At 35.0% G+C, this 25,282-nt stretch overlaps 2 protein-coding genes across 2 annotated transcripts in view; both read right to left on the reverse strand.

The window, feature by feature from the left end:
* Nucleotides 1–25,282, reverse strand: part of LOC129753203 (soluble guanylate cyclase 88E-like) — a 300,021-nt gene that overhangs the window by 174,362 nt on the left and 100,377 nt on the right. The gene's annotated exons all lie outside the window — the stretch shown is intronic.
* LOC129751476 (uncharacterized) lies at nucleotides 22,277–24,804 on the reverse strand. Its single transcript, XM_055747017.1, has 2 exons — nucleotides 22,910–24,804; nucleotides 22,277–22,841 (listed from the first exon to the last, which is right to left on the reverse strand). Exons 1-2 carry the CDS (start codon nucleotides 23,160–23,162, stop codon nucleotides 22,696–22,698), a joined length of 399 nt encoding a protein of 132 aa, XP_055602992.1. The 5' UTR covers nucleotides 23,163–24,804; the 3' UTR covers nucleotides 22,277–22,695.

The raw sequence follows: 25,282 nt of genomic DNA on the forward strand, positions 1-25,282 counted from the left end.
CTTACAAAGTTTAAAAAAAAACCAAAGCATCTTGCTCTCTTGCTACACACACATAGGTACATAGGGCAAACATCAATTCAAACGAACTGGGAAAATACCTAAATACCTAAATAAATTTTCACGAGGAACAATTTTGTAGCTCCTGTAGTAATAATTTATCAGCAAAAAAGAAATCTTCTTATCATCTTCACAGAGATATTTGAAAAAAATCCAATAGATTTTCAAGTGACGAAAATATTAAAATTTTTGTGCTCCGGAAAATAAGCTCTTGTGATCGTTAAATCATCTTGATCTTTAATGTACGCACTGTTTACATGATATACATATTGTTTCTAAATTTCCACCATCATTTTTTTTTTATTTTTACGCGAACGAAGCACCATTGATCGGGGCACGATGAGCATTTTCTGCCTTAGAATCTTTCAGAGAATTCAATTCGATGAAGTCAACTGAATTATAGATCTACAGGTTGACAATTTAGCCTATCGGTAAGGTGTCGGAGAGATGATCAGAAGACTGCCCACAGTGACCGAGATCGATTCCTGGTCGAGGCGATTTTTTTTCATTTACTTTTCATTATCGATCATTTTGATTCTTAATTAAGTTTATGGCATATCGGCAAATTATAATTCTAAAAAGAGAGTAATTAACACAGAAATTAAAATTGATAGGGGGAAAAGTCAAATCTAGAGCGCTTTCGGTAGAAGAAACGGATAGATGGTGAAAGTGAGAGCTAAGAGCTTTGTTTTATCGACAGCTTTAAACTACTTGATGTTTGATTCTTCGCCCCTGCACCAGCAGGTTGTTTGTAGTGAGTGACGAAGAAGCCACATTGCTACCCCCCAGACAACCAAAAGTCGTATTTTCTTTTACAGATTACATCGAATAGAATGTTATTTATACTCATTTTCGTATATCTGCACCTACAATGTGCGGTCCATGCATATTCTTTATCGTATTTAAAAGCATTGCATGATTTTATTACGACAAGAAGAGAGACTCGTATTTATGTACATATGAACTCGACCTTTGTGTACGACAATTCGCAAAAAATCAGTGAAACGACCGATATACGGTGATCAGCCGTGACTGGGAGATTTTGTCGCGCTATGCATAAAATAATTCGAAATAAAAAACGTATATAACTGCATTGATTCGTAATAATGTGCATGCAATCGTATACCTTTGCAAATTAATTCGCATGTCTGATTTTCGTAAAACGTATTTGCTGGCAATCGTAAAAGAATACAAAAAAGTTCAATAAAACCGTTTATGATAATGGGACATCGATGATTGGAATCGTATTAAAGGAGGCTTCAAAATGTTGGTCTATTTTTAGATCATCGATGACGTGCTCTACGATTTAAAAGATTTAAGTTATAGAAATATACGATTTGCTATTGGTTTAATGCCTTTGAAGCAAATCCCCTTGAATTTATATATTTCAGATAGCGTCGAGGAACCATCATGGGCTGCAGATCGTATGGTCAGGGGATCAAGTCCAGGTACTAACATTAACTTCATGAACGTTGAAAAAAAATCAGCAATCAGGTAAATAATAAATACCGTACAATACCGTAAACTTGAATTTGACAGCAAAAAACGCATTTCTTTGAAATAATCTTATTTTTATTATTTTTGGGGATAAATAAACCAATTGGTTTAAAGTACAAAAAAATAATAATCTTATTTTAATTCAACTGACGGAAAAAGAGAGCCCTGCACTCAAGTCGCAAAAGACGACCAAATAAGTTGTCAAACTTTCCATATTGTTACGAAAAATGTCGTATATTACAACCTCAATCATCTATATGATGATGAAAATTGTCATAGAATATTCCAAAAAGAATCAGGGTAGTCGTAAATGACGCATGACAAGTCGTGCAAATCGTAATTTAATACAATCCAAATCAAGAATATGTTTGCTAATGTACCTATATGGCCTCCAAAATGATACGTATATACTAGAGATGTACCGAATATTCGGTCGGCCGAATATTCGGCGCCGAATACCGCCGAAAAACCGTTAAGCCGAATTTTCGGCTCACCGAATAGTTGAGCTAAGTATTCGGCCGAATAGGCCGAATATCTACTAAAGACTTGTAAATTTAAAAAAAAAAATTTATAATTTATAAAATGTCCAAAAGAAATGTTGTAAAAGCTACACAATCATTAAAAACTTATGGTTACTGCAAATCATCTAAGGTGTATCCGCGTATCTTTCACTGTAGATCGTACAGGAGAATGCTGAACGGTTTCGCTATATACTTTGATTATAGTTTGTTCCAGATTTTCTGGATATATTCAGACTTGCCCATGATTCCAGTAAAAAATCCAGATAAATCAAATCTGGTCGAGATGTGAAATATTGTTTAAAACTTCCCGAGTTTTGCTCGAGTTTAATAAGATTATTTGCTAAATCAAATAAAAAACTGAAATTCCTCTTTAAACTTTTTTTGATTTCGTGTTCAATAGCTATTTTTCAAAAATTTCAAAATATACTTAAATTTTCCCCTTTTTTATTTATTTTTAAATGTTCTGAATGTCTGACCGTGCGAATACGTGTGGTTGAAAGTATGGAATGCTTAAGGTTAAAGATCATCTATCTTGTCAAAAACTATTTTGAAGATATCTTACTCAAATTCGACCTTCATCTAATTCAATATCAAAGAAACTATTTCAAAAAGCTTGGCACTTGTTTCGACATGATTGATCCCAGATTTCACTTGAATTCAATCTCTTTGGTGATCGCCCTAGAAGTAATTAGTCATCTGATGTCTTTTCAGTTAATGGAGGCATTTTAAAAATCAGAAAGACCCCTACTTAAAAAACATCTTATAATACATCATCCGATAATATCATCTGGTTGTAATTAATCGAATAATAACGTGAGGGACATTAATATAGAAGAAATTGAAAGCATTGAAATAATCGCTTTAGTTTTTTCATTTAAAACTAAATAGAATATTCGACCGAATATTCGGCCGAATATTCGTTTGGCCGAATAGTTGAAAAGGTCAATATTCGGTATTCGGCCGTTCGCCGAATACCACTATTCGGTACATCTCTAGTATATACTGGTTTTGCTACATTATATACGATATGTTTACACGTATATTTGCACGTATATTTGCGTTGCAAATTCGAAATACCCATCAAATGGTTGTCTGGGCCACAACCAGCTACGGATGAGATACATACAGACATACATTATTTTGTATTGCTTTGTTTGATGGATCTACGACTCATGAATGGTAAATGTAGAAAAAATAGCCTTGACCTGGAATCGAACTCGAGTCCTCTGATTCTATTTCCGACACTTTACCAATAGCCCAAATCATCGGATGAAACAAGTCATGCTGTACTCTATAATTCAGTTGACTTCATCGAGTTGAATCCGATTCTACGGCTAGATTCTACGGCAAAAAATGCTCATCGTGCCCGATTAATGGTGCTTATACTGCCCCAGAGGGGAGGGGAGGGGGGTTACAGTGACTGATTTTCAGCTTTCGGCAAAAAAATTTAAAAATGCATTTTTAAACGTTTTTATCTACTTTTACAAGTTTTAGCTAGTTAGGAAATAGACTTTTTTATGTCTGGACACGAAACAATGATGTAATTTACATATTCTAGCTGTTTTCTTAATCAAATAAGCGTCCTTTTTAAGGTGGCTATCATACCCTTATCTCCCCTACATCAAATTGACGTCCCATGAACCTTAAAACTTTTGATGGGTAAACCGTATGATTCTCTGTGGACATAAGTTTTTTTTTAAAAACCATTGAAGCTGTAAAGTGTTGCATGTTGCCACAGTTGACGGTGGTCGTTCATTGTTATCAAAAGATGTTTTTTATTCCAAATTGTGCTATTTTATTCATACGGGTTGTGTTGCTCGATTTGCTGACACCTTACTATGTTCACAAGACTCTTCTTGGAACCCCCTAGTTTTAGTTACTTTTCTACAATGTATACCTTCAAAGGTATAAACAGCGGGACCAATAAAAGCTCCAAATCCAACAAACTTGTCGATAGACTCGGCACGCAATTGTAGTGCCGGTCATCCTCTCACTAAAGCCAGCTGATGATTAATACTCTATATCCAGCTTCACATTGAAGAGGGTTGGTACTTGGGAACTGTTGGACACAACCCAACAATTGTCACTTTCCAACAAGATAGGTACTCATCCGGACCGAAGATTAGTACCGGGAACATTCCTGGCTGTGCTTTCTGACTCAATTACTTAACACCTCACTTCAAGTTAGTAGGTAACCAAACCATCTATCGTCGACTGCAGACCAACAACGGAAACCGGTGGGAAAAAAGTGGGTAAGTAAATTCTCGAGTTCAATCTCCAGGCCAAGTCCAAACAATCTGTCTGCTGGTGCAAGGTTTATTATATTTTGGAATCTTTGGTGTGCAGCTAAGCCGCGATTTGCTGCTTCCATTCAATACATATCGATAAATTTGTCTAAATATATACTAGGGTGAGATTGGAATTCATTCCACCCCTCTACTAATCCCGACCATTGCAAATGAGCTGCTGCTGCTGCTGCACTCCCGAAAGTAACAGCGATTCATTCATATAAGCTCTTCGGTCGGTTCGGTCTACGTGAGTTTTGCAAATTCGTTATCTGAGCGCGCAATTTTTCCCTATCCTACCCAGAGTCTTCTGGGGGAATTCGGCGATACCACCGGTGTGTGTGATTAGTCTTGCTGCGTTTCTATCGTCCGTTGGAAGTGAGTTGCATTTTACTAGCCGCTGCTGTTTTACATTACTGCAGAAGGTAACTAAACTTTTTTTTTCACAAATTTTGCAAGTGATAAATATTGTGTTACGAAATTATTGTGATCGTATCGTAAAAAAAGGTGTTGCATTTCAATCATCGCGTAATCAAATGTAGGTCAACGAGGACATATTTTTCGTGACCTTCCTGGACACTGAAAGATAAGCCAAGGATAGTCTATCGATTATCGAAGCTTATTTTATAGGAGAAAAAATAATGGTTATTTTTAAATTGTGACCCAAAGATGGGTCTTGACTCAAACATTCAGTCAGCGAAACTTTTTTTTGTAGAGAAATGAATCCAACTTAGATGAAATTTCAGGGACTAGATAAGGGAAAATTGATGTTGAAAAACATGCGAAAAAAAAATTCGCCTTGTCTCCCGGTGAGACTTGAACCCACATCTTGCGCCTCTCCGGGGCCCATGTATTAACATTCTACTACAGGAGACCAACCTGGCGTATGAATATTATACTGGTTGAGTGTCGATGTCTATCGGAATGAAGGGAATAGTTCTCCCATGTGATCATAATCATTTTTCTTGGTCTATTTCTATTCCCATCTTTTCATCTTACGGTAGTTGGACTCAAATTTGGATATTTTAGGCACGGCAAGATTTGCATTGCCTTCTCATATACTGCACGGGTTGTCAGTTATGATGAGAAATGATGCGTTTGCCGTATTTGGATATCCAACCAAATTCGGTGTTTGGCACCGCCTTATTTTCTATTTTTAAATTGTGACCCAAAGATGGGTCTTGACTCAAACATTCAGTCAGCGAAACTTTTTTTGTAGAGAAATGAATCCAACTTAGATGAAATTTCAGGGACTAGATAAGGGAAAATTGATGTTGAAAAACATGCGAAAAAAATTCGCCTTGTCTCCCGGTGAGACTTGAACCCACATCTTGCGCCTCTCCGGGGCCCATGTATTAACATTCTACTACAGGAGACCAACCTGGCGTATGAATATTATACTGGTTGAGTGTCGATGTCTATCGGAATGAAGGAAAAAAAAAAGTTTCGCTGACTGAATGTTTGAGTCAAGACCCATCTTTGGGTCACAATTTAAAAATAGAAAATAAGGCGGTGCCAAACACCGAATTTGGTTGGATATCCAAATACGGCAAACGCATCATTTCTCATCATAACTGACAACCCGTGCAGTATATGAGAAGGCAATGCAAATCTTGCCGTGCCTAAAATATCCAAATTTGAGTCCAACTACCGTAAGATGAAAAGATGGGAATAGAAATAGACCAAGAAAAATGATTATGATCACATGGGAGAACTATTCCCTTCATTCCGATAGACATCGACACTCAACCAGTATAATATTCATACGCCAGGTTGGTCTCCTGTAGTAGAATGTTAATACATGGGCCCCGGAGAGGCGCAAGATGTGGGTTAAGTCTCACCGGGAGACAAGGCGAATTTTTTTTTTCGCATGTTTTTCAACATCAATTTTCCCTTATCTAGTCCCTGAAATTTCATCTAAGTTGGATTCATTTCTCTACAAAAAATAATGGTTATTTTTATCAAGGCCAAGTGCATTGAAATTTTCCCTAGGCTTCTGGTTCCAATAATTAATACGTATCACCTCTAACTTAGAAATCAATTTATCTGAAGATGATTGCAAGTAAAATAGTTGAATGTTCTTCGCTGAATGTGTGTGTCCTAACCAGATCAACCACACGGATGCTTAAAATCAGTAACATGCATTTGAATAAGAAATATGGAATCTAAAACATACATTCTCGTTTGAAGTCTTGAAAAGGACGATAAGTTATAATATACAAAGGAGTAAAATATCTGTGAGATTGTGATTCTAAGAAAACCAAAAAAAAAATAACACATTTATTAAATTCAGACTTGGGTAGTAGGATTCGTCCTAAACACATAGAAATCTTTAAAACATGTTTCAAATTTTCATCTTTTAAGAGCAAGTTCACTGGTGTTGGGAAAAAGTGGTAGAAATTTTGACATTTTGAAAATTTTACCATGCAAAAATGTTTTCAAGATCTTGGGGTGTTGTATTTTTCTACAACACTCTTTTTATTTCAGCCGTATGTGATGGAAATATTGCTATTTTTGCATCACAGCATGCGAAAATACAACACGTGTTGTAAAAAAACTTGAAGGTCGCGGATCTTGAAAACGTTTTTGCATTGTAATGTTTTCAAAATGTGCCAAAAGTGTCAAAATTTCTACCACTTTTTCCCAACACGAGTGAACTTGATCTAAGTAAGAGCAAGTTCACTGGTGTTGGGAAAAAGTGGTAGAAATTTTGACACTTGTGACACATTTTGAAAACTTTACCATGAAAAAACTTTTTCAAGATCCTCAATTCAGTTCGGCCTTCAATTTTTATTACAACACGTGTTGTAGTTTCGCATGCTGTGATGCAAAAATAGCAATATTTCTATCACATACGGCTGAAATAGAAACGGTGCTGTAAAAATTACAATGCCCAAAGATCTTGGAAACATTTATGCATGGTAAAATTTTCAAGATGTCAAAATTTCTACCACTTTTTCCCAACACCAGTGAACTTGCTCTAACACATATTATAAGCTAGAATTTTTTTTCAGTTCAAGAGATAAGTGAAGCAGGCGTTGGATTGGAAGGACGTGAAAAATTTTCATGTTGTGTCAAAAATACAAATTGTTTAAATTTCCGTTTCCGATACGAAATTACATGTCAAGTGGTATTGTAAGAGAGAGCAGTCTTATAGTTATGTAGATGTCCAATACTAGAAGCCTGTTATCTTCAATACAATCGATTTCCCAGAAGAATCTTCATTTTAAAAAAATGGAAGCACGCAGCTAAGTTTCCTTATATTTTAAATTTATTCCTAGAAAATATTAATTCATCAGTTGCAATTTGAAAATTGACAGAAACATTATCGAAATTCGGTACAAAACAATTTTTTTAAGGATGAGTTGGCAACTTTTACGTAGTTCGATCGATAATCATGTTATCAATTAGTTCGATATTGAGTGATTTGAGATTCTATAATGATCTTATTGAATTCTCCTCCAATTTTTTTAATAACAATAAAATAATGTTTATGTCAGTTTTTGAACAAAATATGCTATCAGTCAACGTTTATGTGTATTTTAGAAAATTTATAATTGTCTTAAATATGAATTTTTCTTGAATTTCTATCTTTGCAAGATCATCAATCGTTTAGTTCTAAAGTATAAAATAGGTTGAAATATATAACTCAACAAAAGTTTGTCAATCGTAAAAATGTATGTAAAAAATAGTAAAATATGATAAAGAATAGTTATGTTACCCTTATTCGATTTTTATAAGTTTTAATGTGAAGGGTGAATGATACTACAGACTGTTCCAAAAATTATTAATTCATCTTCTTTCAACAATGATTAAAAAAATATATTATTTTCAAACATACTGCAACATAGTGTTTTCTTTCAATTTATAAGTTTTTGTAGGGTATGCGAGTTCTCTTACTTTTCTCCTCGCTTAGTGCTTTCTCCGACCATTTTTGCCTCTCTAGGCCAATCATTCTTGAATCCCAAAAAGTTTCAATTGGACGAATCTCTGAGCAGTTTGGTGTGGGTTCACGTCTTTCGGTAAACATATGAACTTGTTGACTCCAAATCACTTTAATGCATTCTCAGAGTAGAGGTACGAAGCGAAATCACCCCAAAAGATTGTAGGATTATTATGCTGATTAAGGTAACACCCTTTTTAACATTTTTGCACGAAAAAATTGCGATTCATTGTACCTGTGGTTTGAATGGACAAAACCTTTTACCGCATTCACACATGGCTTGCCACATTAGACTGAGTCGATTTGGGGTCATTGTTGAATTTCTCAAACCCTGGGGTCTTAAAAGCTTCGTCTTGGTCTAAAACTCATCCATGATTTTTTGCAGAATTTTTAAGTAACGTTTACATGAGTAAATTTGAACTTTTGGGTTTGTATGGGAAAAAATGGATTTTTTTTTGTACTGAAAATCAACATCATTTTTGTTTTTTCTGTGGAGCCAAGCCAGATCGTGGTTTTTGCGTCAATTTATAAATTTCCTTAAGCAAACTTTCCACTGAACAACTTTCTTGAAGATCGTAACTGCGTATCTTATTTGGCAAAAAAGTTATTAGCTGTTTAACAAGGGTATGTCTTTTCGCATCGATAAATAATAATTTCAATTGACATCACTGCTGGAACCTCTCGAAGTATTGCATGAAAAGTAGTCTTGCAATACCTCGCTAGGCACCCAACAGTGATGTCAATTGAATTTATTGTTTATCAATGCGAAAAGACATACCCATGTTAAACAACTAATAACTTTTTTGTCTAATAAAATACAAAGTTACGGTCTTCAAGAAAGTTGTTCAGCGGAAAATTTCTTTAAGGAAATTTATAAATTGGCACAAAAACCAACCGGTTCCGCAGAAGAAACAAAAATGGTGTTGATTTTTCAGTACAAAATATTCAATTTTCCCATACAAACCTAAAAGTTAAAAGTTACTCATGTAAACGTTACTTCAAAATTCTGCAAAAAATCATGGATGAGTTTTGGACCAAGACAAAGCTTTTAAGACCCCAGGGTTTAAGAAATTCAACAATGACCCCAAATCGACTCAGTCTAATGTGACAGGTGACAGGCGCCTTCTAAATACTCAGCTCTACATTCAAAAGAGTTTTCTAAATCCCCGAAAAAAATCAAAAGGTTTTGAATGAATGAAACCACACATTCAATTTTAACTACATATTTCTTGCAGCAAAAATCAAATCGTTATGGAGGATTTAAAAAAATTGTTAAATGAAATAAAACATTTGATTAAACTTCCTTCATTAATGCCAAAAAGACTTGTAATGATATCTTTCCAAATTTTTGAAAATTGTAGAATTTAACTTTTTAAGAAAATTGTATCTCTGAAGAATACTATATCATCGATTAATTTCTAAACAAATAAACTACACATCACCGAAACAAGAGGTGATAGACAAAATCTAACAGATTCGAAACCAAAATTTTCCAAATCGATAATTTCAACATATGCACCAAAATGCATTCCCCTGAATAATCAATTAAATTTTATCAATAAGTTTTTAAAATAGTAAGACTTTTTGTTGTAATTTTTTTCTATTAAACTGTTAAATTTTAATTTCCTTAATTTAGATTTCTTAAAGTTAAATTCAGACTGTGAAACATGAACATAAAAGTTGAGTCTAGAATTTATCATCCAACCACAATTCCAAATTTATAATGCAACCTTATTTGATGATTCAAACACTTAAATACAATTTAATGAAACCCGAAGAAATTTTGAAATTCGAAATTTATGAATGTTTCAATCTTGTTGATTGCAGCGTTTAAATTCATTTTTTTTTCCAATTTTCGTCTTTTTCGCTTTTAAGGCCCGTCCCGACTCAAATTGCATTAAACGCTGTATAAAACTTAAACTTTTTCCATAAAAAATTGCATAAAGATATTTTTAAATGTATTTTTGACACGGTATTTTTTCAATTGTCGTTTTGTTGAAAGTTGGAAACATTGGTGTCATTCAGAGACCGTTGACATTTATGTTGTACAAAACTCGTAAAGATCCTCGGGATTTTCGGGACGTTGCATAACAATTTGAAATCGTGCAGTAAACGGCGAGGTTCGATATCAAACTTTATTTGGAACTCAGAGTATTGAAATGAATAATAAATGCAGTCAGAATATATGTTTAGTTAGTGATCATGAGCACAAGCGTGTGCTGGCAGTTTTAAGTGAAATTTTTATTCTTCGATCGGGGGTAATTCTATACAAAATGGAAACCAAAAATTGTCCATGTTTTTTTTTGAATTTTTAATGATATTTTATACATTTTATGATAAAATAAAACCAACATATGATTTTTCTAAATTTTAATACGGGGAAGCAGCATTTAGCTGGGATTTATTTTTTATTTTGGATGAAAATATCAATTTGCCAATAACCAGTTTACAGTTTTTTCTCCAGCTGCAACTGGAACCAATTTTAAAAATTAAAGTTGTTATGAAATCTTCTTTAACAGCAGGTATGATTTTGTATAGTTTTAATGGCTTCGAAAAAATTTAGATAAATAAAACTATGCAAGAGAGCAGACTTCCACTCCATTTCGACCTATTCTTGATCACTCCACAATTCAAGTAATGCCTTGGAGATACCTGGACCCAAGGTGGTAATTTTTGTGCCCAAGGACTTGAATCCTCTCAATGCGCCGGAACTTAAGACCTACGAAAAATACTGGGTTATTTTGAGGCAATGTTGATTTCTGTTAAAATGAAGCGGCATCAAAATTTTAAAAAAATTAAATGAACAGAATTTAATAAAAATGCGATTGTATGGATATGATATTTAATTTAATGAAGGAAATATGCCCAAAGCAAACTAGTGCGTTATATTCCGTTGTCTGAAAATTTTAAAAGGATGAGTAAACAAGTTTATTTTCTACAGTGTTTCTCGTGATGCAATTTGAGTCAGGACAGGCCACGTTAATACAGTATTTATTTTCAAGATTAAAAACGAACACACACACAAATAGGATCTCAGTGAAACTTTAGCTTCTTTGAAGTGATATTTTTACTCAACACTAAGCAAGCTTACATCTTTCAAGGATATGATCGCTAGCATTTTACATATGCTAAAACCTCCAGCGCACAGAAGAGTACTATGTATGCCTCAGATTCGATCTCATGACCTCTGACTTAGAAGACTTGAACACTATCCTTCAGGCCACGGTCGGCGACCTAGGCTAAGTTTGAAGTACTGAAATGTTAGGCCAGGCTAACAGTTAGGCTTAAATTAACAACAGAAATTCCTACGATATTTAACACATTAAAAACGGCAAAAAATTGCTGTGAAACATCGAAATTCGGCATTCTATATCTTGCAAATCACTGGACCAAATTCTAAAAAATTGGAATCTTTGATTTACTGAAAGTGTTGATATCAATTTTGTAGAATATAGTTTCATTTTTAAATTTATAACTATTGAGTTATGCTAGAGTGACACACTCGCGACGATCGAAAAAACTAGGAATCTCGTAGGCATTTGGTTCGCAACACTACCGTTTCATTTATTACCTGTTCAATGAAAATTTACTTACCTATAATTCTACACAAAATATTAACTAACCTATGTTTCTCCAGGTATCCAACCAGCTTACACAATCTCAAGGAAGAAAAAAATCTGCACCCAATCAACATGTCTCTCCGTCTGATTTCATCGCCCTTCTTCCGGCGCTTCCTGGTCCCGAGCAACGGTGGCAAGGTGAGAATTGGCATTCTTTAATTTCCACTTCGGCTGCATCCGCTAGTCGGCATGAGTAAACAATGAAACAGCAAAATTTTGTTCAAAGCCATGCGGCATTTATTAGCGTCATCGTCATCATATCATTCACTTCGATTGGTTTTGAATTGATTTCAGGTTTCACCTTCGCGCGCCATGAGCCGCGATCCCTACTCCGATCCACGTGGCTTCACCCCGGCCGATATGAAGAAGAACCCAGCGGTAAGTAGTACACCTAGCTTAGTAGTTAGGAGAATGCGTCCGCATTCACGGATGAGTCGTTTCACTATTCCACTTTCATTCGGGACACGAACTTAATTGAAATTAACAACAGTAGTGGTTTGATTGATTCATCGACCTCCTGGATCGCTGTTTAAGTAGCACTTGTAACGCTGTTATCTGATTGTTATAAAACTAACGATTTGTTCTTAGACTATTGATTCCCTTCATATATTTTCAAATGGGTACCGCCCTACAGGAATGTCGTCCAATAGGTGACATTCAGAATGAAGAACGAAAAGGGGAAGAAAAATCGCGAAAACTTATCGATGCACAGGGCCGTTTCCCGTCCATTGCAGAAGGTATCGTACTGGGGTATGTCCGAGGAACGGTGCGTTTTGTTGTAGCCGTTCTTGTTGAAATCGATCGCCTCCGTTAGATCCTCATCCGAGTAGCCCTTCATGGCTTTGGTGGCCACCGGGCCCATATAGTTGTTGACCACCGCGAATTCCATCAGGGACAGGAACACAAACACCGAACAGGACGACATCCAAACGTCAATGGCCTTCACATAGGACACCGGTGGCAGCGACTGTTGCGATTGGGTGTTTTGGGTGGCTGCGGAAAGAGTGGAAGAAAGGAAAAATATTTCTGAGTTTATTCAGCAAGCAATAAGTTAGTTGATTTAAAATAACCAAAACTTTCTAGATACTAAAATTAGCCTCAATCCAGAAACATGAACAGAGGAAGTGATAAAAAAAGATAAATTATTATGACTGGTTCGCCTACCACCTGACTTAAAAATTAAATGGGATGAAAAACCCAAGAGGCTTAAAATCCCAATTGAAACAGCTAAACAAACAAACTTATAATAAGACCTGACTTTATTTATACAAGGTAGAAAAGCTACCCACCGGTAAAATAAACAAAATACGGTGGTCAAATCGTACGCAAAATATTTGGACTGCTAGTGGGGAGATATTTTGAAAAATTTCGTAATGGACAGCAAAACGAATTCTTTAGCGATCATCTGGCAGGCTCCCAATCAGAAACTTTTTGTTGACAAGTCTCGCCTGTGTTTCCCGGAGATAAACAAGACGAAAAAAATGAGAAATGTAATTTCTAGTACTTGAGGACGCTAACGATTTGTGGAAACTGCAAATCACTCAGTTTATCATAACGATTGACACGATGAATGGCTAAAAATACAAAGAAATCCTGCCTCCGAATGCGACCGTAACTAACCGTTATTTACAAAAAATCATACATTAAAGTGTTAACACTGGAGTGAATTTATTGAAGTTCGTAAAACAACCTGCACAACTTTGAAGATGCCACCTAGCAAACATTTTTGTTCGTTTATTCATTCCGTAAACCTAAACTGGTTAGGATGGTGCAGGATAGCTAGATTCATAGGTATACTAATCCGTTGCTTGCATATGTGTTAGTAGGCCATCCAAAAATAGTTATGGAAATTCCACAGAAATGTAGGTATGGAAAATTTGAAAAATATTAGTTCTCTAGAAAAACTACTGATTTAAAAATTCTGCCAAAAATATAAAAATGTTCACCAAAGTATTTCCAATGCATTCAGCTCTTGTGCGTATCGAATACGTATTTTAAACGTAGATTTTTTATTGAGTTAAAAAATTACTTTTCGCTTAATTCCTCATAACTGATTTTTTTTTGTATCATCTAAAGTAAAAAAGCATTACAAGCAGTAACAAGTCATTTTTTTAGCATATTTTTACACATACATTTGAAAAAAAAAATGCTTTCCGAAATTCGAATATTTTGCTGAAATACTGCTAAATTGCCAAACAAAAACTGACTCGTAGTCAGAATATTGAAAGCTTTTGAACATTAATTTTACTAATGACTAAACACACTAAAATAAAAATTAAAATTAAAAAGTTATTTCAAAGAATGGGAGCAATAAGATCCCTCAATTTTCCATAAATTGTAATTTTGTTCCAAATCCCATACATATCGTTCGAAATTTCATAACTATTTTTGACCCTGCGTGTCGATTGAGGTTAAGCGCAATGTTACACCTATTTATCAACCTAAAGCATGGATCACTACAAATCTGGACGCACTATTTATTTTACCATAGTGCTCCTAGTTGTCGGATCTGGAATGATTTGGCAGCACATTGTAGAGGAATGTTTCTTCTACCAGTGCTGAAAATTTCATTACGATTCGTTTTGTTTCAAAACAGTTACACGTGATGGAAGCCGCGAGATGAAAATAAATTTTGAACACCCACGTCAAAAACCCGACGTGGTCGGGTTCAAAAATCGCGAAATCGTTAAAAATGGTCAAATCAACCGTGTGTAGCGTTCTCAAACGTTTCCGTGAGATGCGTACTATAGATCGGCAGGTTCATACCAAGCGTCATAGTGGAATTAAGGATCGGAAACTGCATTTGAAGGTGTTGAGAACGATCAAGGAAAACACAGGGTAGTCGGACTATGACATTGCCAAGAAATTCAACGCCGACCGGTGCACCGTCAGCAGAATTCGTCTACGCGAAGGAATACGATCTTATCGGACCAGTAAGCAACCAAACCGGACATTGAAGCAGAATTTAGTAGCCAAAGGACGTGCCCGCAAGTTATACAAGAAGATTCCAACGAAGTTCGACGAATGCATCCTCATGGATGACGAAACGTACGTGAAGATGGATTTTGGGCAGCTTTCTGGCCAAAAATTATGTAAAGCTACTGCAGTGGTGCACTGCACTGGTCATGGTGATGTCCCCGGCAACTTCAAATTCGTTTTTGCTGATAAGTTTGCAAGAAAGTGTTTGATCTGGCAAGGTATTTGCAGCTGCGGACGAAAAATTCCGGTTTTTGTGAAAAACAAGACCATGGACTCCGAAATTTACAAGGAGGAATGCCTGAAAAACTTTTTTTTTTCGTACATTAGATCTCACAAAGGACTAGTTAAGTTTTCGCCAGATTTGGCAAGCTGCCACTACAGCTAGGAGGTTTTTTTTTTTGTAAATTCTTTATTTGAAACGGCTCATACTATAGCTAGGAGGTTCTACAGTGGTATTGGGCCAACGGGTGGATTTTGTCGAAAAGGACATCAACCCACCCAACTGCCCTCAATTCCGCTCTATCGAAAAATTTTTGGGCAATTGTCAAGCAGAAGATGAAGAAGAATGGTAGGACGACTCGGGAAGCAACAGAGATGAAGAGATTGTGGAACAAAATGGCCGCTGAGATCAGTGAATAGGGTGTTCAAACTATAATGAGTGATACTCAACCAAAAGTTCGAAAATTCATCAAAACAACATCGGAATAATTTTTTTTATTATTTTTCCTTTAAAGTTCAATAAAAACCCTACATTTCAAGTACAAAACATTTTTATTTCGTTTATATAGCTCCGAGATAGACCCGTTTTAATGCGTCCAGATTTGTAGTGATCCATGCTTTATCTTGAGGATGGTGTACTTTTTTTGAGAAACTTACAAAAACAGCCCAAGTGGAGGCGATATACATACAGAATTTTTACTTTTGGCTTAAGCGACTAGAACTACATGAATTTAACGTTCTTCGTTTCTATTGAAAGAAAACAAGAGGGCGCAAAGTTCTAAATCAGTAATTGAAGCATTTTATTGTAATCAGCTATTAACTTAACAACTTTTCAACGAAAAATGCAAGTGCTCTCCTTTGAAGGGTCAGTCTTATATGTGATTTTTTTTATTGAAATTAAACAAAGATAGGTTTCTCTCTCAAGTTTAAAAATAACGTTTTACAAAAGTTCCACAAACGAAGTCAAGTATGCTGGAAATCAAGACACACATTTTAAAATATCACGCTTTTTTTTCTCAAAATGTCTCGCTCTTTTTAAACGATCTGAAAAGCCTAAGTTATCATCTCATGATAATAAAAATTCATAATTTAGGACTAAATTTATGGAAATAACATGAAGCTCTGTTTAGATTGCTTAAATAAAGGCGAAATGTAGGTACTGAATATGCCTCAAAATATGCAACTGATGCAACCAGAACCTTGACTGGCCTGCAGTTTATATCGGAAATCACCAATTAAGTATAATCTTAACCAAAAATTTCCATCGGTTTAACTATTTGACTACCGCTTTGTATGATGTTCTCATCATTGGACCATAATTTTAGTTATATTTAGACATTTTTTTTGAAAACCAGGACAAATCAGGACATTTTTTCAGATCATTTTTTCAAAAATCAAGACAATTTAAGCGTTTCTGAAAAATCAGGATGGCCTCTCGAAAATCAGGACAAATCCTGATAAATCAGGACACCTGGCACCTCTGGCCCCAAGCAAACCTGACATTTGACTGCCTGTCAGGGACCCTAACTAAATGTCAAATGCTAGGGAAGAATGGTTGCACATAACAATCATTCTGGGTCCTCATTGGTTGAAATTTTGACTTTTTCAACTCTGTACTGATTTGAGAGGAAAACACCATAAACGTCTCTATCAAATGATTCTTGCTCGCAAGAAGAACCAGGTTGCCATCACCCAGGGTAGGGTATTTCGGGGGAATATGCATCTGCTAAGGGAAATGACCGAGTATGCGGAATCCATAAGCTGAACACCCGAATACATTGCAACATGTGCTTCGTATTTCTATCTTCTACTCATATTCTGTAAAAAATATATTAATTTTATTGTAAAAACTATGAACATATTCGATTTTTTACAAATGCCTTTAAAAGCAACCTTTGAAATCATTGGATGTTAAACGCCCCAGTGTACACGGTAATTTTAGATTATTCAGAGACTGAATAATTTCGGTTCAGGGATCGCACCATGTATGAAGATAAAAACAACTGAATTAAAATCCTTCAAAATTCTGAGTTGTTTTCATCTAGCGAGTTCCAAATCCTGGGACTTAGCAAAGACGCACACTTTTTCGTGCAAAATAGATGAAAACAACTCAGAGAGGTTCAAAAAACAATATGATTGTTTGGATGCGACGGTCGGGTGCAGGTGATGAAAAAAAATGGTAAGTACAACTTTCAATTGCTTTACGGATGCTGTTATAGATAATTTACAGTATCTTTATTCAAAATTCAGATAATAATTGTGTGAATTCTAATAAAAAAAAAAAGTAACAAATTTATCTTTTCCTCTAGGAAACTTCAGCTTTGATGGCCGGACACAAATCTCAACTGGAAGCAGAAAGATGGCAGTGACAACACAGCTCCCTTGCCTCCCGGGGCAGGCAGTCGAGGAGGAGGAAGCCGAAGTCGTGACAGCTCACAATCCTCAAACATTTTCCCAGAAATAGTATGGAGCGAGACGCCTACGACGGGAGTGCCGGCGACAGAAGTTGGTGTGGTCGAGGAGAAGGTGGTGATCGGGGCAATCTTATCGGTAACCATCGGAAGAACAGCCAGGATCGGTACTACCGGAAGGTAAGTCAGGATTCACGGTACAGTCGTGATAACAGTACCGAAGAAAATTGTTTCCATTCACTAACTTCGGTGAAACAGTATGATGATAAATAAACGTACTTTCAGACATTTGTTTTGTTTTTCTTTTATTCGAAATTTCAGTATATTTCTTCAAAAATACACAGTTCCTTTCGAAAGCGTATCAAAATTTGATAAAATTCTGAGTTGTTATGATTCAGATTCTTTCAGACGAGCTCAAAACATTCCTGAACAAAAACAACTCAAAATTCGCGAAAACCCCTAAAATTCATTTCTGAGTTATGCCGCTCTAATCAAAATTTGAGTTTTCCCAGTTTTGGCGCATTTTGAATTGTTTTCCTTCAAATCTGAGTCACGGAGAATTAGAGTGTAGGCAAATGATGCTCCAAAACATTGGATCAAAACGACTCGAAAACAACACAATATTCACAGTGAAAATAAATTAATTCTGTTATTTGATTCGAAAAAAAGCACAAAAACTATTTTTTTCCAAGTTTATCTACACATTTAAACAAGTGGTTTGTTCACATTTCTCAGTGAAAAAAAGAAAAATTATGAAATTCTAAACTTCATTTTGAACTGTATCACTTTCAACCAAATTTTTCGATTCGATTTCCAGTGCATGTTTTTTACTCAAATCCGGTCGAAAGTTATAATTATTATGCATCCCAATAATGATTTAGGACTAAGCAAAGAAGAAGATCGATATATCATTCCGATAATCGGTATGTATTCATGGAAAACTGCACTCCAAAATTTAGAATAAAACACGCGGTTTTGTTTACATTTTACCGAACAGCACCTTGAGAGGAGGGCGATTTGTCCATAAACTCATGGGGGAATTTGGATCGGATATTTGAAATTTAATATGTTTTCAGTGTATCATAAAACAACAATTTACCACAGTTTTTCATCAATTGATAATTCAAATACATAATTTTAACTATCAATAAAATCAATGGTGAGGATGTTTTAAGCAATCATCTTGGTGTAAAAGCCTATTTCATTTATCACTTTTTACAACTTAAGTGATGGATAGCCACCTCAAAATTTAATTTAATTGTTATTCGTGTTTTAATTATTATCTGGTAACCATTTTTATAAAACTACTAGGTATTGGTTTTAAGAACACATTTGTGTAAAAAGAATCCACTAAAAACTTCACAAATCTCCTAAATTTATCAAAATATAGTCGCTGGCGTTTTACCCCGATAGGGCATTATGGGCAGAAGTACCCTATGCCGGATTGGCTTTGTAATGCATTCAATTTCAATTTTTGATTCCCCGCATTTTTCCCGCATGTTCTTACGAATTTCCCGATGCTCAAAAACAAAACAATCAGTCACAAAAGTTGTATTTTCATATTGTGACGTTTAATGGGTGATTTGATTGAATTATAATTTTATAATTAAACATAGCATATTTAAGAAGGTTTCAATTTTTAAAAACTTCACTGTGACCGGCCCTAATTTTGTTTATTTTCATATCTCGAAAGCAAGAAAACCAATATGAGAATCAAAAACAACATTTAAAAATTAAAAAAGCCAAACCAAAATTAAAAAATGGTACCGTTTTGGGTAATTTATGAGAATTTTTGAAGGAGAACATTTTTCTTAAAATCTCATCTGAAAATATTTCCTGAGTTTTTTTTATACTGGTGGACAAATGGTCGAAATTCGACCAGACCGTATTAAACAGCATCAGCATTTTTTTTGGGAAACTTCAGTAGTATGTACACATCCTTCCTACAAGAGACAAAATAAATGAATTTTAAGGACCAGAATCAGTAGTTTTTAACCGCAGAAAATTATTTCCGTCAATCATATCTGAGGTTTCGGTCTAGTAAATGAGATTCAAATTCTTTTGTTTCAAAATTTGTTCATGGTGATGACGCTCCGGTCCGGCCCGGTTGCCCAGATTTCATTGAAAACAGCCCGGATTTATTCACTTTATCTGCCGAATCAAACAAAAAAAAACCAATTATGTGCACTTTTTTTTAATTTATGCGTCCAAATCGAAATTTTCTGAGCAATTTTATAAAAATAGTCTCGAAAGATTAACCTCGAACCTCAAAATACGATATTAAATAAACTGATGAGTTTTGATGGAAAAAAAAATTGCAAATTTTTTTTAATTGATTTTTGTGGAGTAATTCCTTAGTTTTGAACAAATTTGCCCGGATTTTTATCAATAATTTCGAAACAAATGCCCGGATTTTGCCAGGTTTTCAGATAAAATTGCCAGGATTTATCCTGCCCGTATAGGTGCTGAAAAAATTCTAGCTACCTTACTCTACTCTACACCAACACTGTGGTAAAAAACATTTTTGGAATAATCAATTTTTTCAATAAATGTTTTTATAATTCGATCATGAAATGCAACTGAATGCTCATTAAAGCGACGCCTTGTAAATCTCGTTTCCATGCGTTGGAATATAGTTGTGTTGAATCACACGATTTTCAACATTAAATCTGAACATTTGTTTTTATGATTTCAGGTAGTAGAATTTTTTGTAGTAATTTTTACCCCTCAATGCAGGCAGTACACTAAGGTTTTTTTTTACGAGGAATGTTTTCGCTAAAAAAACGTGTTGATTCGCGGGTTCCGTTTAGAAGAACCGTACCCACACCCAAAATAATTTGCACGTCGTTGCTACGTGAAAAACTACATAATTTTTATCCAATCAATTTTCACGTAGATTCTACGAAGAAAACAAGTGGATCATTTTGTGAATGTATTGGTGGAGGAAGAGCTTCATATCACATTTACGTGAATTTTGAGTGAATGCAACTATCAATGTAAGTGAAAGTTAATTGTTTGATTATTGAAATCTACGTGTTTTTATAATGAATGGGACGCTTTATAAAGATAAAAGCTAAAGTGTCCGTAATATGAAACCCACTAAAAATTGAAATTAAATTGACCTTATTGGATTATAATGGGGAATAAACCGCACGGCGCGTGTTGCGTGATGGCTCAAAACATTTGCTTCATCTGAATTCAGGATGGGCTCCAGAACAAAATGTCACCTCTGACGTATTTCATCTGTTACGCGCTCTGAAGTCAGACGAAGCAAATACTTTGAGTCATCCTACGTCACGTTCCGCCTTTCATAGTTTTATAAATCTGCAAAGAAAATAAAAACAGAATCATCCATTATAAGTATTTATTTTAAAACACATAACAAACACTTTCGTAAACTGATAACATATAAATTAAGTTTGCAGTACTCCAACAATTTTTTTACACAATTTGATAATTACTTGATTCTATAGGTTGGCATCCAACCTTATGATTTGAAATAGGAGTGTAATGCAATATTCAATTACCCTTCATATTTAGCTGAACTAATTTAAAAAAAAACTTATGACTAAATTTGGACACAAGAAGAGAAACTGTGATACATTGAACTATAGCAATAATTATTGTACCTAAAGCTAAATATAATGATGACCATTAATTGTATCATGACTCCGAGATCAGATTAATTATTCGGCTTCGAACAAATATAACTTTAAAATGGTTCAACAATCTTAACTATTAAACTATGAATAAACAGCATTGGGCGTTGGATGATATTGAACTTGAAGCTGGAAGTCTCCTGAAAAACAGAAAAAAATAAAATCTATCAGTCTTATTTATTTTACGGAAAAAGTTAAAAAAAAAACTGGAAATGAAATTTAAATGAATATTCAATCTATCGCTGAAGTCATAATAATAGGTAACATGCGAAGCGATCTGGAGTTGCATGCGTTTCGAAAATGTATAATTTCAATGAATGAATGTCGTGAAAGAATTTTTGCCAATAATTTATTGGTGACAAATGAACGACAAACGGAAAATAAGTGAACATTTTTTTAACTGTTTGACAAAGCTTCTAAGGCATGTAGTTATCCGTCCTCAATCCATTAAAAAAATTAAGAATCAGATTCCGAAATAATAATGAAAATAAATTTCATTTAATTATTAACTACGTACATTGAAATTGAGATTCATATTACCAGCAATGGGTTAACAAAATCCAAAACAATAAATAAGAATCAGGCCCAACATAATTAGAAACGTGAAGAGGTATACTTTCATCAAAGACATTTTTACTAACTTTAACTTTATCACAGACTTTAATAAAAGCAGATATTGTTAGAAATCAATCTTTACTTAATTTAAATCATACGGTCCACTATTGAAAAAATTATTTCCTGATAAGTTGAATCCCAAATGCAAATGTTGGTAATTCAAATTTATCACCCAAAAATTTAGAACCAAACTTTTGAAGCCAATATTCATAATCTTTTTTTTACACTTTATTAAAGCTTTCAACAGTATCAAAAATTCAACTTAAAATCTGATTAAATCCTGTACCAACAGTAAGAACAAATGCTTAGCAATAAAACGTTTGTTGAAAAAGAATGCATTTTGATTAATTCAATTAGGGTGCACTTTTGATCATTTTTTATCATTTTTGGTACCTAACAATTAGTGTTACTTTTTAAATGTAATTTTAAACTGAACATTAATAAAAAAAAAACTAACAGATACATGAGCCGAAGAATGTTGTTCGGAATGCGGATGTTTTGCAACTAGTGAAAAAAAATATCCTACTTCAATTACTTACCCTCAATTTCTAGATTTGTACTGGTGATGACCCAGGTTTTCCCAGCTAGATGACTGACGCTTTCGTTATGTTATTCCGCCGTTCCAATTTCGCTCCGACCTGAAATGAATAAAGGAGATTTTAGACTTAAGACTGAAATTTATGCTAACTTTAAAACTTACCTCAAACTACGCCTTGAGGGAAAAAACACTCGATTGCTTGTGTTTCTCAATCATTTCACAAAAAAAAACTCCTTTTGGACCTCGACGTATGTTTTTTCCACGGACATTCCATAGTCTGGCGCATGTCGGAATCAGGCAACTGGGCGGCGAAGAATGCAGAACCCAGAAAGCCTCGATGGAGTTAAAAATCTAGGAAGGATTCCGCCGGCTGGTAAAGGGCGACTGGAGCCGACTCTGGTGGGGCAGCTGCGGGATCTCGCCCTGCGAAGCTATCTCGTGCTGACTGCAGTGAGTCGGCAGTCGTCTTTGGCTGAGTTCCGTGATTGCAATTATCGCTGTTAGTGAAGGAAAAAAAAAATATTGATAACATTCCAATTTAAGTCAAAGCAAATCGGCTGCTTACCGGATTTTCCTGCTGTTGCGCCAGGGCAAACTTTTGCCGAAACTGCTGCTGTTGCTACTGAAAGGGATGTTTTTCTTGCGGTTCGGTCGATACGATACCAATCAATAAATGTTGGTTGTCGATTTGCCATCCGTTGAATCTGAAGTGGTTGCTGAAGACGTTTCCGTAGTGAGAAAATTGGTGATGCTCTACTTTTCATCTTCACCCCGGTCGATGGATTCGATACTTTGTCTCTGTAATCAAGAACCGTCATTATTATCTGGGCAAAAATGGCTCAGATTCTGTTTGAAAGATGACAAATACTAACCTTGTTTACGCGGAAAACGGATACCCCCCAGATATGCAATCCTCCAACATGGCACAGCCAACTTTATTTCATACCCGATACTAATGTTTGTTGTGTGCGTGAGGACACGTTTGAGAAAAATTCAACGATACCGGTTTACAGGAGTCCACCTAGACTTTACGTGAAATTCACGAGTAAGTTATGTGGAAGTAAAGTAGTTATCACCATCGCGTCCTTGATTCACTGTGGCTACTACAGACTCACGTAGAATCGATATTCTGCAACAAAATCTTACTTTACGTGAAAAATACCGTAGAAATAATTTCAAAATTATTTTGGGTGCATAGCAATAAACTGTGTTAGAAAACTGAGCAAAACCAAACCGCATAAAAAAACTTATTGTACCCTTATGATTTGTTTTTCGTTTAACACCTTTAGCGACAGAAAAGATGTAAAATTTAGTTCGAACAAAACCAAAAACTACTGCAACTGGTGTTTTTATGGCCTTTATGGCATCACACATTTGTCAAATACTACGAACTTTTATACACTGGATTCTTTTTTTTAATCATCGCTCGATTCAAGTGAAGTGTCCTAAATCGATCATTTCCAGTCTTGTTGAACATTCTTAAGTGATCTCAGTGAAATCAGGAAGCTCAATGATTTGTTTTGGATAGTGTTTCCTGCTACGGTTGTTCCGGAACTTCCGTAGAGTCTTCGATTGGCCATTCCGGTCCATGACTAAGGGCAGAAACACAGTGCACGCGAGCGATTCGCGCGAAGAATCGCTCCTCATTTGAACACGTTGAAAACTGGGAGACCGTTCACAGTGCAAGCGAAATACCATTTCGAAAATTAACCGTCGCAGCAGTCGCGTGAATACTTTGTTTTGGTTCACCCAAACTTCATATGAACATGCACTGAAATTATTTCTCGGCAGTTTTATTTGAAAATATATCGCGATTTTCTCCGACTAACTTTTTAAATGACTTACTTTTTAAATAAATTCGAAGCAGAGATCAATTTCAACTATGACGAAGTTTTTTCAGCATATACCTGTCGATTGTCCAGTATATGGACGAAATAGTGACTAGCAATTTCTCAAGAGGAATTCGTAGCATTTTGCGATGCATTTGAAATGGTGAATGCTCTTTGTGCTGTTAAACTACATTACTTCGGAGAAAAAATTAAACATTGTGAATTTATTTTATCTTCTTTTTTTTCTCTACTTATTTGAAACCTTTGGAGATTCCGCTGAGAAAATTGCGTGGTCATTAGGTCTCGCACGATCAAAAATTAATTTAATAATTTAAGAACGTGATTTTAACTTTGTTCATTCACTTATGAGGAAGGTAATTGAAATTTTCCTTATTGAATCCAAAAAAAAAAAGTAAACTTTGTAACATGAGCAACAGGGCCGGATTAAGCCATAGGGGGCCCGGGGCAATTTTTCTCGGGGGGCCCCTATGGTTAGATTTTTTTTTCAAATGTTATCCCAGAGAAAACAAAACATTTTAAACGCGTAAAAGAACTGGAGATGAGTTCAGAATACTGTCTACAAATTGCCATGTTGTCTGCGTAGAAGATAGTTTCTGGTATCTTCAAATAAAACCTGTTAATAAATCACGTGCTAACATTGCCAAAGAGTTTAGAAATTTCTCAAAAATGAAGCTCTGATTTGAGCTACAAAATGCAAAATTAAATTCTCATTTCTTTAATACACCAAATAAAATTTTCTGATTTAGAAAAAAATGATCGAATAGATAATTTTAAATGATTTTCATTTCATCATTGATCGTCTGCTTCATCGAGAAATATTTACCCAATGACAATTGGGAAACATCATGAAGATTTGAAACATAGAATACAAAATTAAAAAAAAATAAATAAAATAATGAAATTCAAATTCTAGAGTTACAGTTAGAGCCGAAGCAGAAATCCCACCAAATTTGAATTTCACACAGAATCAAATATCATTGAAAACAGTCAAATAAAGAATCCAAATGAGTTTAGTACCAAATCAAAGATCTCAAGTTCTCAAACTTCTGAAAAACCATGAAACTGAACTTCTGTAGCTAAAGAAACAA

This window comes from Uranotaenia lowii, chromosome 3 (genome assembly GCF_029784155.1).
Source record: "Uranotaenia lowii strain MFRU-FL chromosome 3, ASM2978415v1, whole genome shotgun sequence".
Taxonomy (NCBI): domain Eukaryota; kingdom Metazoa; phylum Arthropoda; class Insecta; order Diptera; family Culicidae; genus Uranotaenia; species Uranotaenia lowii.

Bases quoted from the DNA above. Each gene is read 5' to 3' on its own strand.
- LOC129751476 (XM_055747017.1), bottom strand. From the start codon at position 23,162: ATGACGGTTCTTGATTACAGAGACAAAGTATCGAATCCATCGACCGGG. The intron at 22,842-22,909 runs GTAAGCAGCCGA...CTTCACTAACAG, and splicing joins CGCAACAGCAGGAAAATCCG to CGATAATTGCAATCACGGAA.